This window comes from Falco peregrinus, chromosome 2 (genome assembly GCF_023634155.1).
Source record: "Falco peregrinus isolate bFalPer1 chromosome 2, bFalPer1.pri, whole genome shotgun sequence".
NCBI lineage: Eukaryota > Metazoa > Chordata > Aves > Falconiformes > Falconidae > Falco > Falco peregrinus.
In genome coordinates, this window is record NC_073722.1 from 104,012,586 (window position 1) to 104,027,649 (window position 15,064).

General features: G+C 44.4%; 1 protein-coding gene across 9 annotated transcripts in view; it reads right to left on the reverse strand.

The window, feature by feature from the left end:
• CLIP2 (CAP-Gly domain containing linker protein 2) overlaps positions 1-15,064 on the reverse strand; it is a 96,361-nt gene that overhangs the window by 59,738 nt on the left and 21,559 nt on the right. For all 9 annotated transcript variants that reach the window (XR_008745753.1, XM_055795600.1, XM_027790993.2 and 6 more), the window contains one exon: positions 3,580-3,801. Coding sequence is in view for 8 of the 9 variants with exons in the window: in XM_055795600.1 (XP_055651575.1) it covers positions 3,580-3,691 (112 nt within the window). In the remaining variant the exon portion in view is untranslated. The remainder of the gene's footprint in view (positions 1-3,579; positions 3,802-15,064) is intronic.

A 15,064-nucleotide genomic window follows, 5' to 3' on the forward strand; every position in this document is an offset into this window, starting at 1 on the left:
ACAATCAGATCCCCCTGGAATCAGGCAAACCCTGACAGTCTCCCAGGAAGCACCCTCAGTGCACAGAGCTCATGCAAATGTTCAAAGATGGCACAAAGCGGAGCTCATGGTTTCTGCTGGGCTTCTCAAATGCCTTGCACATAGCCTCCTTCATGCAACTTTTTAAGACCCGATGTAAAGCTTGGTATCTTTAGAGGATCTTTACTTCCCAGCAGACACCCAATGTATCACAAAGGCACTTTCTTGGACAGTGACAGAAGAGGGAAGCAGAAAAAGCCTTCTGAAATATTAACATTAAACATACAGAAGAAAATGGTTTTCAGCCTCTCCATCTCAGCCATGGTCCCTCTGTACATTAGAAAGGCTCCAAATGCCATGACACTGGGGAAAGCGCTCAGCGCTGACTGCACAGTACCAGACCTAACTACATGCCAGTCTGAGGGCTGTTATTTCCTCTTGATAAAGCTGGGTTATCAGTACTGCCATGAATTAACAGCAGTGATGCACTTAAAGGCCACAGGGTAAGTGACAGGTTAGCAAGACAGAAGAATGTGAGGATGGACCAAAGCTCCATCACCCTCCTGTGGCCCAGTCCTGATCAATCCCAGGAAAGGTAATGAAATCCAGTTCCACAGCCATCTACCACCACATACTCTGCCTGCAGGCATCCTCAAAGTTTATGTCAGTGCCTGCTGTGGTTACTATTTTAGTAATGTGGACACTTGGCTCTGAAATAGAATTAAACCACTCTGACAGAAAGAAAAGAATATTCTCTTGGAGTTTCTCCCCACCAAAGGCTGAAACTCATGATTGCGCTGCAGCCAGGCCCCACAGCCAGCACAGACACTGCCACTCTCAGAGAAGGGCGCGTAGCCGAGTCAATAGGATTTTGGGATGCACGCTTTGCTCACCACTTCAAATTACCCTTGGAAAGGAGAGGAGCAGGAGGCAGCGAGGGCCTGGCCAGGCCTTTGGAGAGATTGCCAGGAAGAACAGCAGGTACAGGCCCTGCGCAGACACAGTGGTAGCTCTTGGGCAGGACACAGAGCAAGATGACACAAGGGATGACACCAAAGATGATGCTACAAGCCCTACTGCAGTTATCCACCTCACATACACTGGGTGAGCAGCCCTGTCGTGCTCTGTTCTCACCTTCCAGGTAGGACCAGCTGGGTGCTGTGATTGCTCCAGCAGCTCCATAACTCCTGAAAGCCCCCCTGCACCACCCTGACAGGTAGAGGAGCAGCAGGCTGCACAGTACCAACCCACCACTCCGAGACTTCTCCCCTTCTCCATACACTCATTTGTCCAGGAATAAAGCTCATTTTAGAACTACTCAGGCAAAGGTCACACTCAGTTTGGTGCAGATTCTGCCCACGCTCGGCCGGCGTTGCTGCACATCTATCACAGTGACAAATGGCTGTGGCTGAACAAGGCACAAAGAAGCTCCAGCAAACAAGCACCGCATTCAGCTGGAAGGCTGCATCGGACCCCAGTGCTGCCTATCTGCGCTGCCTATCCACGCTGACTAACTCTTTCATACTGCAACACACACGCCAACTGTGTTTGCCAAGACACCTCTGTGCAAAGCCTCCGAGGGGAAGACAGGCCTCAGATCTTTTCCTTCATTTTGGTGTTGTTTTAAAAGTGATAAAATCAACTGAAAGTAACTCCATGCCACACTGCAATTAAAAATCCAGCGCGAAGAACCCTGAGAGATTCACAACTGGTAGCTATTAGTTACTTCACTGGAGTCCTCCATTTCTCAATCACAGCTAGGTGCGAGGAGAAACAAGGGGGAAATACAGAAACGGGTCTGGGGAATAACTTCAAAATAAACAGCCAAACCTGGAAACCTTATCCTAAGAATTTCCTTTGTCAGTTTGCGCTTCTCTCTAGCAAACAGATATAAGGATGTTTCAATATCTTTGATTTGGATACTAAATACAGAAATTAGTCTTTCTAATATTAAAACCCACTGAAACACAGAAAAGTGCAATTCAAAAAAATCTCTACATCTAAGGCCAAGTCCTCAGCCAAGGAAAAGCAGTGCTGCTCCACTCTCTACAATACTGTATTACACCAAAGGACCTGGAACTCAGCCCATGATCTCATGCAGTGACTGGCCCCTCAAACAAGACCTTGCACATGTGCAAAATACCAAGTTAAGACCATGATTTTTACAATACTGTTCAAGGAAAGAATTTACTGAGTGGGAGAGATGATATATACGCTATCAGTCACTGAAAGAAGAGAAAGCTCAGTTGAAAAAATCCATGAGCAAAGCAGGGCTGCTGATGTGTAATAATGGAGCAGAGCCAGGGTCGCTCAGCAGCAAGCAGGGTCTTTGCATGGAAGTCCTGTGGAGGGTGTTCATGGGACAAGGTCACATGCCCCAACACAACAGAAACTTCAGAGATGGGGGGGGGTTTTGTTTGTTTTGTTTAAATAACTAACACTTCCGCATTACTCTGACAAGAGAGAACATTGCCTGGTGACCCTCATTTTTACAATGTCATTATCATAGACTAATTTATCCTAGCATGCTAAAGGATATTTTGTCCAATATTATCCCTTATACTAAAAATGTTGGCTGAAAGGTCAAAGCTTTCCTGCTTCTGCCAAATGCTATGTATTTTTTGGACTGAGATATATAGCAAACTAACCAGGCATGTGGGCAGTGGCCTGAACTATTATGGGACAAAAGGCTGACAAATCTCAAAAAGCAACAAGTGACATTTTCAAATGGAAGCGTAACATACTGAACATACAAGCAATTGATCGGACATACATAACCCTGATGCTTTTCCCCAGAACCAAGCAGAAAGCCTTTTGTAACACAGTGAAATAAAATGCATTACATGCAAAACTTGCACCTTTAATATTTGCTAAATTATTTCTAATTAAAAAAAATACCCAGCAATCAAAGAAGCCAGAATGAGTCTTAAGCAAAACACATCTCAATCACTTTTGAAGTGTTTATTATACTGCATAAAGGCAGTCTGTATGGCTTATTTATACACTGGATATAGATCAACAGACAGCAAAGCATGTACAAGGATGTCTAGATAAGTCATTATTCAAACACCATTGTTTCAAATTATTCTGTTCAAAGGCACTAATTCAAGGCAACCAGCAGAGGAGAAATCACCTTAAGTGCCTGGTTCTTACTGTTGTGTTATCACAGGCCAGAAGCAATGGCTATAGGACAATGTCTAAGAAAGTCATGGGTGAGGTTCTCATCTGCCCAGTTATGACCAGCTCTTCAAATGTTACCATCTGTAGAGTACACACATGCAAACAAGCAAGACAGGAGGCAGCATCTCCCTCTATTCGCTCTAAACACCAGTGGATCCATCTGCCTCCCACCCACTCCACAACCTGCCTGTTTTGTGCATTACTTGGGAGAGGGAGGCTGTTTACTCACCCCACTGCACTTGTTTTGATCCATGCTCACAATCAGTCTAGGTACAGATGAGGAATTTCACATCCTGCTGAACACTGGCACCTTTAGGCCTTTGCCTTTAAGCCTGGTAATCACCTGGGTCAGCTCATGCCTCTGCCAGATCAAGTCCTTACCTTCTTTTGAACCAGTGGTAACAGCAGCTGCAGTGGTCCCTGATGCCCGTCCCACTGGGCTGGAGTGCTTCCCAGCCCTGCCGGGGATTTTAAGTCCACTTGGCTTCAGCATGTTTGCTGCCTCCCGTATCTCAGGCTTGTGTTGCCAGTGTCTCGAAGGGTTGTCCTGGTATCACCGTTCAGGCTTCTGGATGATAGACCTCATCTTCCATTGTCACGGACCTGGGAGATAACAGCACAAGGAAATCAGATTGAGAACGGGTGGGAAAGCACTGAACAGGCTCCCCAGAAAGCAGTACCCAGCTCCCTCCTCACATCCCTAGAAGAGTCAGGATCTTTCATTTCTTCTCCTGTAAAACAAGGGTGATCATTTTCTTCATCTCCCATCTCAATGTTACATCCTTTTCCTCAATCTCACAGTCTCACTTTAAACCTGGAGTCCTGGACCAAAGCTGAAATCTCCAAGAACCACTCAACAAGAACATAAATTCAGTTTGGGATTTGAGTGACTGAAACTGTTAACTGCTTTTAAATTCTAAAGCCTCAGTTCACGCATCAGCCAGGACCCAGTTCTGCTGTCAGAGCCCTTACCAAAGGCACACTAACAACCCTCAGCACAACACCTTCGGGGCACGGCCCCCATTTTCACAAGACTTCAAGGCAGCCTCTGAAAATTGACAGGAGAAGGAAGGAAGAAGCCAGTGTCCAAGATGGGGCTTTTAGCTCCTCTCCTTTAAAAGCAAATCCAAAACCTTGTTACAGAAAAAGGGCATCCGACCCCATGGATTTCCAGCAAGACTGAAAAAAAACCAAACAACCCAACTTTCTGAAACGTAAGCATGACTCTACCAACTATTTATTAGTGAAGTCACATCACCCTTCCCGGCAGGCAAACAGAATAAAACCTCCAAATTCCTTGCAAGGATGTTGCATTAACAAGCACACAACTCAAGCAAAAAGTTTTATGCCAAAGAAAAGAAAAACAAAGGAAATTACTAAGTTGCTTAAAAAAAAAACACGCAAAAACATTCCTAATGGATAAAGAAAAATAATCAAAATATTGAGACCATCAGCCCAAAGGAAGCTAAGGCTGGCTGGCTGAGCAGGCTGGGATGCAGAAGGAAGAAGGTGGCAGCAGAGCGAGCCAGGGACAACTCGGATATAACTGCAAAGGGAATTGCAAGGAGAGCAAACCAAGGAGCAGCCAGAAGCCGGGGGACACCCAGACCTACTTCCTGGGCCAAGGAAGGAGGCAGCCTGCTGCAGGCAGCCCCCCTGAGAATTAATGTAGCAAAGATTTGCAGATGCTGCTAGGCGGGGTGGGGGAAGGGGGGATTGCAATAGTGGGATCGGGAAGTGATTAAGGCATGAGTAAGGATTTCAACACAGGCTGGGTCAGTGAGGGGAGAGCTGGCAGGGCTCCAGGGAAAGCTGCAAGCAGACACAGGGGAGGAAAAACCACAAGGAGAATTCCAAAGCTGTATTCCTGAAGAATATCTGAGACACCAAAGACTGTTTCAACAGTAAGAGTCAGTTGTCCCACACCGGTTTAGAGACAAGGAAAGGCAGGATTGGCAGAGACAGCTTGGGGAGGGTGTCCGAGTGAAAACCCAAAGGATCAAGCCTTGTCTCTTCCCCACGTACCCCACAAAGGGTGTTCAACACCTGGGGTGGCTTCAGACACCTGCAGACAGCACCAACTGGGGAGTATTTAGCTTACACACAAGTCAGGGCTGTTCACAAGGAGTGGGATGCTCAGATCACATCACCAGCAAAAGGAACAATGGATAAGAGCAAGCAGTTCTTATTAAGGAAGAGAGAAAACAGCCCTCCTGCAACACAGCCAGCAAGGACCAGATGCTGTCACAGAGCTAGACTGGAGGCTGCAGTTTCCAGCTCTACTTAGCATAAAAGAGGGAGACAAGTAACAGAATCTGGAGGTGAGAAATATTGATCAGCCTGGCTCCTCCTATCTGTCAAGCCATCAGACACCTCCCTCCCTCCCTCCCACCCACTCCCATCTCACATGACACATTTTGCCCAGGGCTAGCTTTGATTTTACAGAGCAACTCAATTTCTAGCACTTCTGGTGGCAGGTGATGTGGTCTAATAAGAGAGCTTGCCGCATCTCCATCACCTTCAACCTGCAGGTTTGCTTTCTTCACGATATGCCCTTACTCCTAGATTCACACATCGCATCGCTCCGTCCTACCTTTTGGTTGCAAGGTTTGATGCTGTACTTGCAATTAAGCAAGCTGGGGATTCTGGTTCTTCCACGTAAAACATGATGGTTGGTTGAATCCACAACCAGGAATATGGATGGGGGAATGAGGATATAAGGACATGGGAAGGATAAAATAGTAGTAGAGAAGAAATTAAGCAGGGAAGCGTGCAAAAGAATAAAAATATTTTACAGTGTTTTCAGGCCTTTGTTAGAGGGAGTCTCTAGATCCCTAATTTTACAGCCAGAACCACATAAACTTTAGGGAGACTGAATTTAGTCTGCTCCTCTATTTTGTTGCCCATCTATGAAGAGACAGGGAACTTCATTTCATTCTCCCTCTGCTACTCATTATCCCTGAAGATCAGCTGGCCACACAAATCACAGGATGTTGGGATATTCTGCTCATTCTCAGAATGACTGGATTTTATTTTTATGCAGGGGGAGAGAAATAAGAGGAAGTGCATTCCCACTGCATAAAGATTCCTGCCAGAAACCTTTATGCAAACACATTTGCCTTCAACATACTAATGCTGAAAAACAAATGAACTCCACAGGCTGCTAATTAAGCTACCCTCCAAACAGATAGCTTCTTTTATCCTGAAATACAATCACTACTAGTTCACAGCCACACTCATTGGGGTCTCCACACTCCACAACAGATTCAAAAACCTCTGAAGTGCTACCCTGCATCAGTCAGATACCCCCTCTCCAGCTACACTCGCTGCATAGCGGGTCACAGAAAATGGGGGGGAACTCACCTATCTGAAGGGTCATTCCCATCTCCACAAGCTGCAGACTGACTAAAGCCAGGTAACAGGGACAAGTGCCTTAGTGTATACCTGCACACTCATTACCACACAGGTAAATGAGGATGAACTTAAGTCAATTTTACTATAAATGCAGCTTGTTAGAAATAAATACATTAAAAAAAACAAAACAAAAAAACAAACATACATACATCTGGAACATTTTTAAAGAAGTCTATGCCTGCTGCTAAGGATAGATCTTCCTTCTCTGTCACTAGTTTCTCCCCTATTTCAACACCAAAATGTGAGCAGATTTTTAGGAAGCGCTGAATGCCAAGCATGGAACTCTTCCAAATTACACCATTAGGTCATCTTCACCACCCAGAGCAATGCTGCTCTGAACCATCCAAGTCCCATGTCAGCTCCCAACCAAGTGATGCAGCTTTTGTGCTGCACAAATAGCCTTGCCCTGGGACATAGGCCAGTATCTCCACAGGGCTCTGCCCTGCTCCATTAGAGATAACAACCTGCTCTGAGCTCCTGCATTGTACCTTCAGCATCCCAACAGGCTCTATTAACAGAGCCTTTCTGGAATGAAAAAAAAAGAAAAAAAACCCCAACAAAATCTCTCCATTTCCAGTAGTAGATGCTGAACACAGGCAAATATGATGATGCATGTGGCCTAAGAAACACATGACACATTTTCTCTTTCCTATTCCCTATATTACCTGCACAGGCTGTAAGCTTTGCCTTCCCATATAACTTCATGGAGATGTGACTTTCTCCAGAGACACAGTAAAAGAAAAAACCAACATATGCCCCTGTGGATACTCCGGGGCCACCAGCTCCGCTTATTTTGTTTTTCTTCCTTTTCTAAGATGACACAGATTAAAAGGATTTTCTAGGTCTCTGCTAGATTCTTCCTGCAATCTTTTCATACTGGGATGAATGGTTCTGTCTGTTCCCACAATCAAGAAAAGCATCCCAGGAATGCACAATATGAAAGCCTGCTTCAAATGGCCAAAATATTCTGTTCTCCATTTTTCCATCAGAAAAGAGGACAGCTGGATCTGAGTCACCCAGGCTCAGAATGAAAAAGGGGAACAGTTCTCAACCAAGTACAGATGTACATCCAAAAAATATCTTTTACCAGGAGCAACACATGGATATGGACATACAAGTATCCACAATGCTGGCCAGGCATCAGAACAGCACACAGTAAAACAGAAGAACAATTGGGAGGTGCTTAGACTTCAATTATTTCTCAAATGTGGTAGAGGAATAATAACACAAGGGTTGGAAGCAAAAGCCTTTGTCAGTCTTGGCAATATAGCTTAGCCACAAGGTTCTTTGCATCATCCATCCCTCCTGCCCTCGACAAGGCACATGAGTACTGGCTTGCCACGTGGAATACCATCCCATTCAAGAAGGACATAACAAAGCAGGCTCAAAGATTCAACATACTCCCCAGAAGAAAGCCTTCATGGGTACACGCCTATCAAAGGATCTGTTCACCTCAACATATTGAGCAAAACAACTGCAAGACACTGGAACAGGTTTCCAGATACCAGATTGAGTCAGCCTGAATCCCATCCTGCGCCTGGTGGTTCCTTCTGGACGGATCTAGACATAAGAAGTGTTTACCCAACACAAAACCTGAGGCAAGGCACAGGGATTTCATTCTGAATGCAGACCCAATTGGAATTTAGATCAGCTGTATCTGAACATTACTGTAACAGTTGGGTACCTGCAATATTTTGGGAAGAATTAGCTCCTTATTTCTTAAAATTAAACATGTAGACAAAAAAGTGAGAACCAAAATTTAGGTTTCTAATTTTCTGAATTTGGAAATCCACATGCAAGAAATAAAATTTTAAGTTTGCAGTCAGTCATGCGCACACCTTTTCAGGGCAAGGGCCAATTACAAAAAGGTAAAGAACAGCATCTAGTTATCAGACTGAGGAAATTGAGGTTATGTTGTACAGAAGGTTAATGATAAACAAAGACAATGCAGGGAAGCACTAAAACACTTTTTTTTTTCCTTTTAAATTATCTTGAAGTCATTGATTATTTGCATGAGTCAAAGACAACTATTTGGATAGGGAAAGGTTTACACAATAGAAGTCCTTCTGTTTTTAGCCACTCCCATCTAAGATAATCTTTTGACAAGTAATTCTTTGTGCCGTTATTCAAAACACTATGCCAGCTTTCCTCATGTTTGTACTAAAGACGAGGAACACCAGGACATGGGACGCAGCCCTATGGCAGCACATCTCCAAGCAGAGTTTCAGCCATTTCAAGGGCTATCATAAGACGTGGTGGTGTGGCTGAATCTGCACAAAGACTCTTGCATTAATAATAAAGACACAGCTTGGGAAGACCAGGAATTCTGTCTGCAGCTGCTCCGACAACGTAATAACAGTGACTCCATATGGAGTAATGGAAAGTGCATTTCACGCCTGCAAGGTAAATCCCCATCATCTATAGGAAAGAGAAATAATCCCACATGCTGCTGTACAATGCGCAGCTGGGGAAGATCCAACAGCACTTTGGTTTCCACACATCCTTTGCATGCATGTTCAGGAGAGTTAAATGTTCAAGCAGGAACTTAATTCTCTATCCATGTTCTGGCTTTGTATTTCAGAAAGAGTACAGAGCCTTGAAGAGATTTCTGGATTCGGTCCCCTAGCCTCTGTAAGACCCACAACTGCCCGTTCCAGCAATTCACTCTCACATGTGTCACACTACCCATGCAAAATTTCCCAGTGAAAACAGCATTACTGCTTGCAGAAGCCTTCAACATCAGGCACTGTAAATGCTGAAAACAATACCTGAAGCCCGACACCTCCCTGGAAACAAACTGCTAGAGAAGAATTTGGTCCACTGATTGCTGGAGGAGCTTTGCACTCACTTCAACAATAAGCAGACAGAATAAAGGCAAAAAGCTTTCAGTGCCAACCCTGGTATTCATTTATTAGGCCTTACAGAAATCCTTTACTCACCTAAAGATATTGATTTTATTTTAAGTTACGTAAAGTTATTTCATCTCTTGTTTCTAAGCATTTGGTTGCATCCGCTTCATATTTCCCAGCTTTTCTGCACCTTCCCCACCCCAGGAAAATGAGATTTTCAGGCAATAAAGCTTCATCTCCTAGAGTCATTACTCTAGCATAACATCACTGCCAAACTGATGGCATGGCAGAGGCAAGGGCAGGTCAAGATGTGGTGCCCCAGTCTCATGACCCCACAACGCTGGCCATGCTGCAAAGATGAGCCAAGGGGTTTAAGAACGGAATTTTGCCTTGAAATCAAAAATCCAAAGGCCAGGCTCAAGCGGCTCAGTCTTCTGCAAAAGGGACAGGAAATGAATCCAATCAACATAGAGACAGGATCTGATAAAGCCAAACTGCAGCTTTGCTAATAGAGACCATGATTATGCTGAGAAGAAAGGGCAATTTTATCTTTTAATTCCTTAAGATGTTCCATCCGATCCAAGGTAATCATACCATCATCTTCTCACTTCTCCGATTAGTTACTCCTTCCGACAAGCAATCAGAAATCTATTTCTGAAGCACGTGGCAGATTAGGATTAAATCCTTTCACTTAATTGAAGTACAGAGGAAATAAGAGACGCTCATTCTTAATTCATGTCAGACTCTTCTCCCAAGAAAACCTTTCCTCCTCCCATAGAGGAAATGGAGGTAGAGTACTACAGGAATGAAAGGAAGGAGTATATTAGCTTAGTTACACACAGGGAAAACCAGGGGAACCTGTATCCTCTGTCAGTTATCAGTAGTTTTTTCTCCCTTGCAGCTGAGAATTCACACAGGTTCTTCAGCCATGAACTCTGTTGTTAGTATGTAGCCTCCCTTATACATGTCTGAAAAGTTGTTAATCTCTAAAAAAGCCTGTGTTCGCTCCTCTTTCCCGCTCAGGTTTTGTAATAATTAGCAAGAATGCAAAAGGTCCTAGAGGTCTTTTATTTAAAAACTTAAGACATTTTTTTAAACTAGCTTTAACCACTATGATAGACTAATCAGCCTGTGATTTGGTTACAAAACAATGGTTATTAAAGGAAGAATGTGCAAAAACACACCACTGCACTCCAACTAAAAACCACAATGCAAAACCTGAGGCAAAGTGGGGCAAAAAAAACAAAGGACATTCAAGGAAGTCATCACATACAAACTGGGAAGTAATTATGGGCTTGCTGATGAGCTCATGCTCCCCAGGCTGGCAAAATGCCTACTGAAAACTGGCACAGTAGATCGCAACAATTCGGCGCTAATTGCAGAGCAAAACTATCTCTAATTTGTGGGGGGAAATCCTGGGTATGGTCTTGGATCTACATAAGTTTATGCACCCTGGAGTTAAGCCCTGGGGGCAGGGGTCACTGCCTACAGAAATATATAGGGGCATGACAGCAAAACTGCACAGTTCACATGGGAAGGGAGCAGAATATACACAGAGATTTCAGAACTGCTATTCCTCCAGGACAATTCAGATTTGGCCACTCAGTTCCATGAAAGGTTTCCCTACAACTCAAGGGGCTTTGACAAAACCCAATTTTCCTATTCACAGAAAGTGTTATTAGTCATTAAGCAGTATCTGGAAAAGAAACATGCGGAGAGCAGGCAGAGTGCAGGAAGCATTGTGATACATGATAAGCATATTCCATTATAATGGTTTGGTATTTTACTATTGGAGAAACAATTTCTTTAATTGAATGTGAGCTATACAATAACTCAGCCATGCTACGCACCCTGTGCAGAACTGCAGAAGGATCTGAACTTTAGGAATTTCCTGGCTTTTGATGGCTTGATTTAGTGCAGCATTAAAGCTCAGCCTGGCACTTAATCTGTTATTCACTGGAGTTCAGGTTAACGTAAAAGATTTTGATTTGTGCACTTCTGTAGTCTAACCTCTGCCCTGGACTTTGATTATGAAACAAAAACAGGACCCAGGTCCCTCCTGCCCTGATTTTTTCCCCCCTTTTTACAGCCTACACCTGCAATGTGCAGGCCAGCGTGGGTTTGTAGACTGTAACTGAAAGACTGGAGCAACAGATAGCTGAAAATGGAAAACAACTGGCCTTGCAAGTTTCTTCTCTTTCTCTTTGTACGTTTAAGTTTTTTTGAAACTAGGAATTTTGTTTTCATTTTCAGTGCAGTGTTACGACAGCCTGTCTGATGATAGCGCAGTTGTACCAGTTCAAACTTCCAAACGATACAGTGAAAAGCAAAGAAAATAGGGGTGGAATGCAGTATGTTTCTGGTGTAATACAAAATACCTTGGGTCACATTGAACTTGGCACTGAAGCCACCACTGTGACCCACTAATGCTGTCCAATATCCTCACACCCTCAAGTGTACTAGGAAAAGACATCAAGCTAATGCAGTCACACATTTAATGCAATTCATTATGCAGTGGAGACCTGGTCATTATAGCAGGGACAAGAACAAAGCCTTGCCCTCGGCCGCTGGTACTGTCAGTGTAACAGCTGGTACAGAAAACCCCTCAGAAGTACCCCAATGCAACGTCACATTAAGGGACAATTGACCCTGCCTCTCCACAAGCTGCTGAAATTTCAGGCAGGGATGCAAGACAGGAAGAGCCTACCCTACATCTGATGAAACCCCTTGGGTTTTGTTGTTTGGGGTTTTTTTTATTATTTTTATAACTGCTTAGTTATAAAACCACCTTACAAGATTTTTTGTTCCTGGAGTTCAGCAGCATTAGTTTCAGCCTCCGCTGGCTGGGAATCGCCCCAGCCAGTTGCCGGTCCAGATTTATTCTATCCAACTTTCTGCCCACGTACCTACTCTGCCCTTTGCACAACTCTGACACTCTCTCTTTGTGTCCAGCCCCCATGAGACAGCTTTGCCCTTTCTCCACCTTCACTACGTCATTTTGAACAACCAATGCTCTCCTTTGAGAGGTCCTGAGATATCAGACTCATCATTTCCTGGTTCATCTCAGAAGACCTTCACTGAACCTCCATCACTTGAAATCAGTCCATTTTAGACATGGCAACCCAAAACACACGCTGCATCCCAGGCGACGTCTTATCAGGCCTTGGACAAACTCTGTGCCAAATAGTATGAGCTAATACCATCTTAATCCTCCAAACAAAGCAAATGTTCCCCAAAACTGAAAGAATAACTAACCCACCTTCACACCCTGACTGTTAAGAGTAAGATGAGCAACAACAGGAGGTGAGCTAAAAAGGAAATACAGACCATCATCTCACAGTTGAAATGTAGCACTGACAGCCAGGACTGCTGCTTTCTTCTTCCACAGTGGTCAGTAATGTCCTTGCCACATCAAAAGGGATAATAACAGTACCAGCTTTTGAATAGAAGGGTGGTAGACCAGGAGGGTTACACCACCAGTACCTATTGGAAGATCTCAGATCACCAAAGATGCTAGAGAGAAGCAAACCCACGCTCTCTCCAGAGCACCAAGGCACTGCGTAAGCCCCATCCCCTCTCCCCACGCTCAAGCACCCTGCTTCCCATCGCTGTGCTGGCAGCAGCAGAGCAATGCTGGATGCAGTTGTTCCCTGGAGCATCCCCCCTCTCCTCTCCCCTGCTCATTCACCAGACTGCACTCAGCCTCCCACTTCAGAAGCTGACCTCTGGGCTACATGCACTAATTGCTGCTTTCTCCTGAGCCTCTCTACAAATACTGCGATTTCCCCGACCTCAGCTGACAGCAACACATCTACACAGCTCCCACCATAACCAGTGGCAGAGACAGGGAGGCCAGTCATCTAGAAAGTTTGCTTTCGGTCAGTATGCGTTTATCGTGGCATTTCCTACCTTACGACCTGCAACCCCAGTACACAGGTATTTGACTTTGACATTTCCATGTCAGTGTGCTGGAAGTGCTCCCATACCTTCCTACTGTCTAGCCTATGTGCTTTGGAGGGATTCAGAGATAAAAAGGGAAAAAGTGCTTAAAGATGCTTCAGAGACATCAAAAAGATGAAAAGCTAGGAGTTTAGACAGCTTACAAACCTTATAGTACAAGAAAGAACATGTCACTTATTCAAATTACATCCCTATCAATGACCAAAACCATAATAATTTTGGCAAGTTGTATGGAATTGGATCTTATCTGTCAATATAGTTATGTTAGCCCTCCTGCCTCACGATTCCTTTCACCCACAACTCACAATCTTCCCCCCAGAGGCTGTCATTTATCTTGGGTTGCACCGTATGTAGAGAAACGGAGATCCTAGCTCAAAGCCTCTAGGCACTAAGCCACATAGCAAGCCACAGCAGCACCATAGGATGGCCACCTAGCACGTTACACTGGAGGAGGTTGGAGATTACAGTTTCTAAGGGGTGGGAAAAAAAAAAAAAAAAAAAAAAGAGAACACCATCCCACACAGACAGACTGCAAAGCAGGTGTGAAGACTGAACATGCCCAGTGTGCTGTCCATGCTCCAGTGGGACTTGTTGGGCTGGCGAGAAGAAGAGAGGCTGTCACAGTCCGGGCTGCATGCCTCTGGGAACGGCTGTCAATCCCAGCCTCCTTCAGCAGCAACAGAGACCTTGCAAGACCTGTACTGCTCCACAGCCTGGTTTTAATCAGCATTTCTATCGATACACTACCATGCCATTGAGAAGCACACATACAGCAGTGCTTGATGTATAGATGCAGGCAGCCAAAAGGAACAGGTCTGGCTAGATGAATCTATGTTAAAAACGGGATTTAACATTACATATCTCTGGAGATGAGAGTGATGCTGCCAGGGGGAACCCAGCCTGCACACAGGTAGGCAGGACAGATGGATCAACCCACCGTACTCCTGGAGGACCGCAGCACTATATGTTCTAGCCAGAGCCACCACACGTCCCTAGCTGCTCTTTCACTTCTTAGAGAAACAGGTTGTTTCTACACCACAAGTGTTGTTAACCTCTCCTCTAATCCAGGCATGACCACAATCATGATTTTATACAGAAATCAAGATATAATCTCATCTAGCCAAGCAAGTGCAGAATCTTTACAAGCATTACATTACAATGCAGAGCAGGCACAATGCCTCTAATGCAAACTAGTCCTGTTTCATCCAAAAAGGATGACAAAAAGCAAGTTGTCACTTCTTCTAACATGGCAATCAGTGCTGCTGACACCCTAAGGCAGAGTATATCATAGCACTATATAAACTTGAATCATACGATCACCCAAAATCACCACTTGACTTTGACATTTCCATGTCAGTGTGCTGGAAGTGCTCCCATACCTTCCGACTGTCTAGCCAATGTGCTTTGGAGGGATTCAGAGATAAAAAGGGAAAAAGTGCTTAAAGATGCTTCAGAGACATCAAGATTAAGTTTGCAGGAAGCATTGCCATCGCCGGTATAATTTACTAGAAATATATATAAATATACAGACACATATAAGCATGAAGTTTTCCTACAGAAGGGATTTAGCAAGTTCAAAAAGCGACTTCATAGATCCCAGCAAAAGCCTACAGAAACAGACATGTAAAAGATGACTAGTGTAA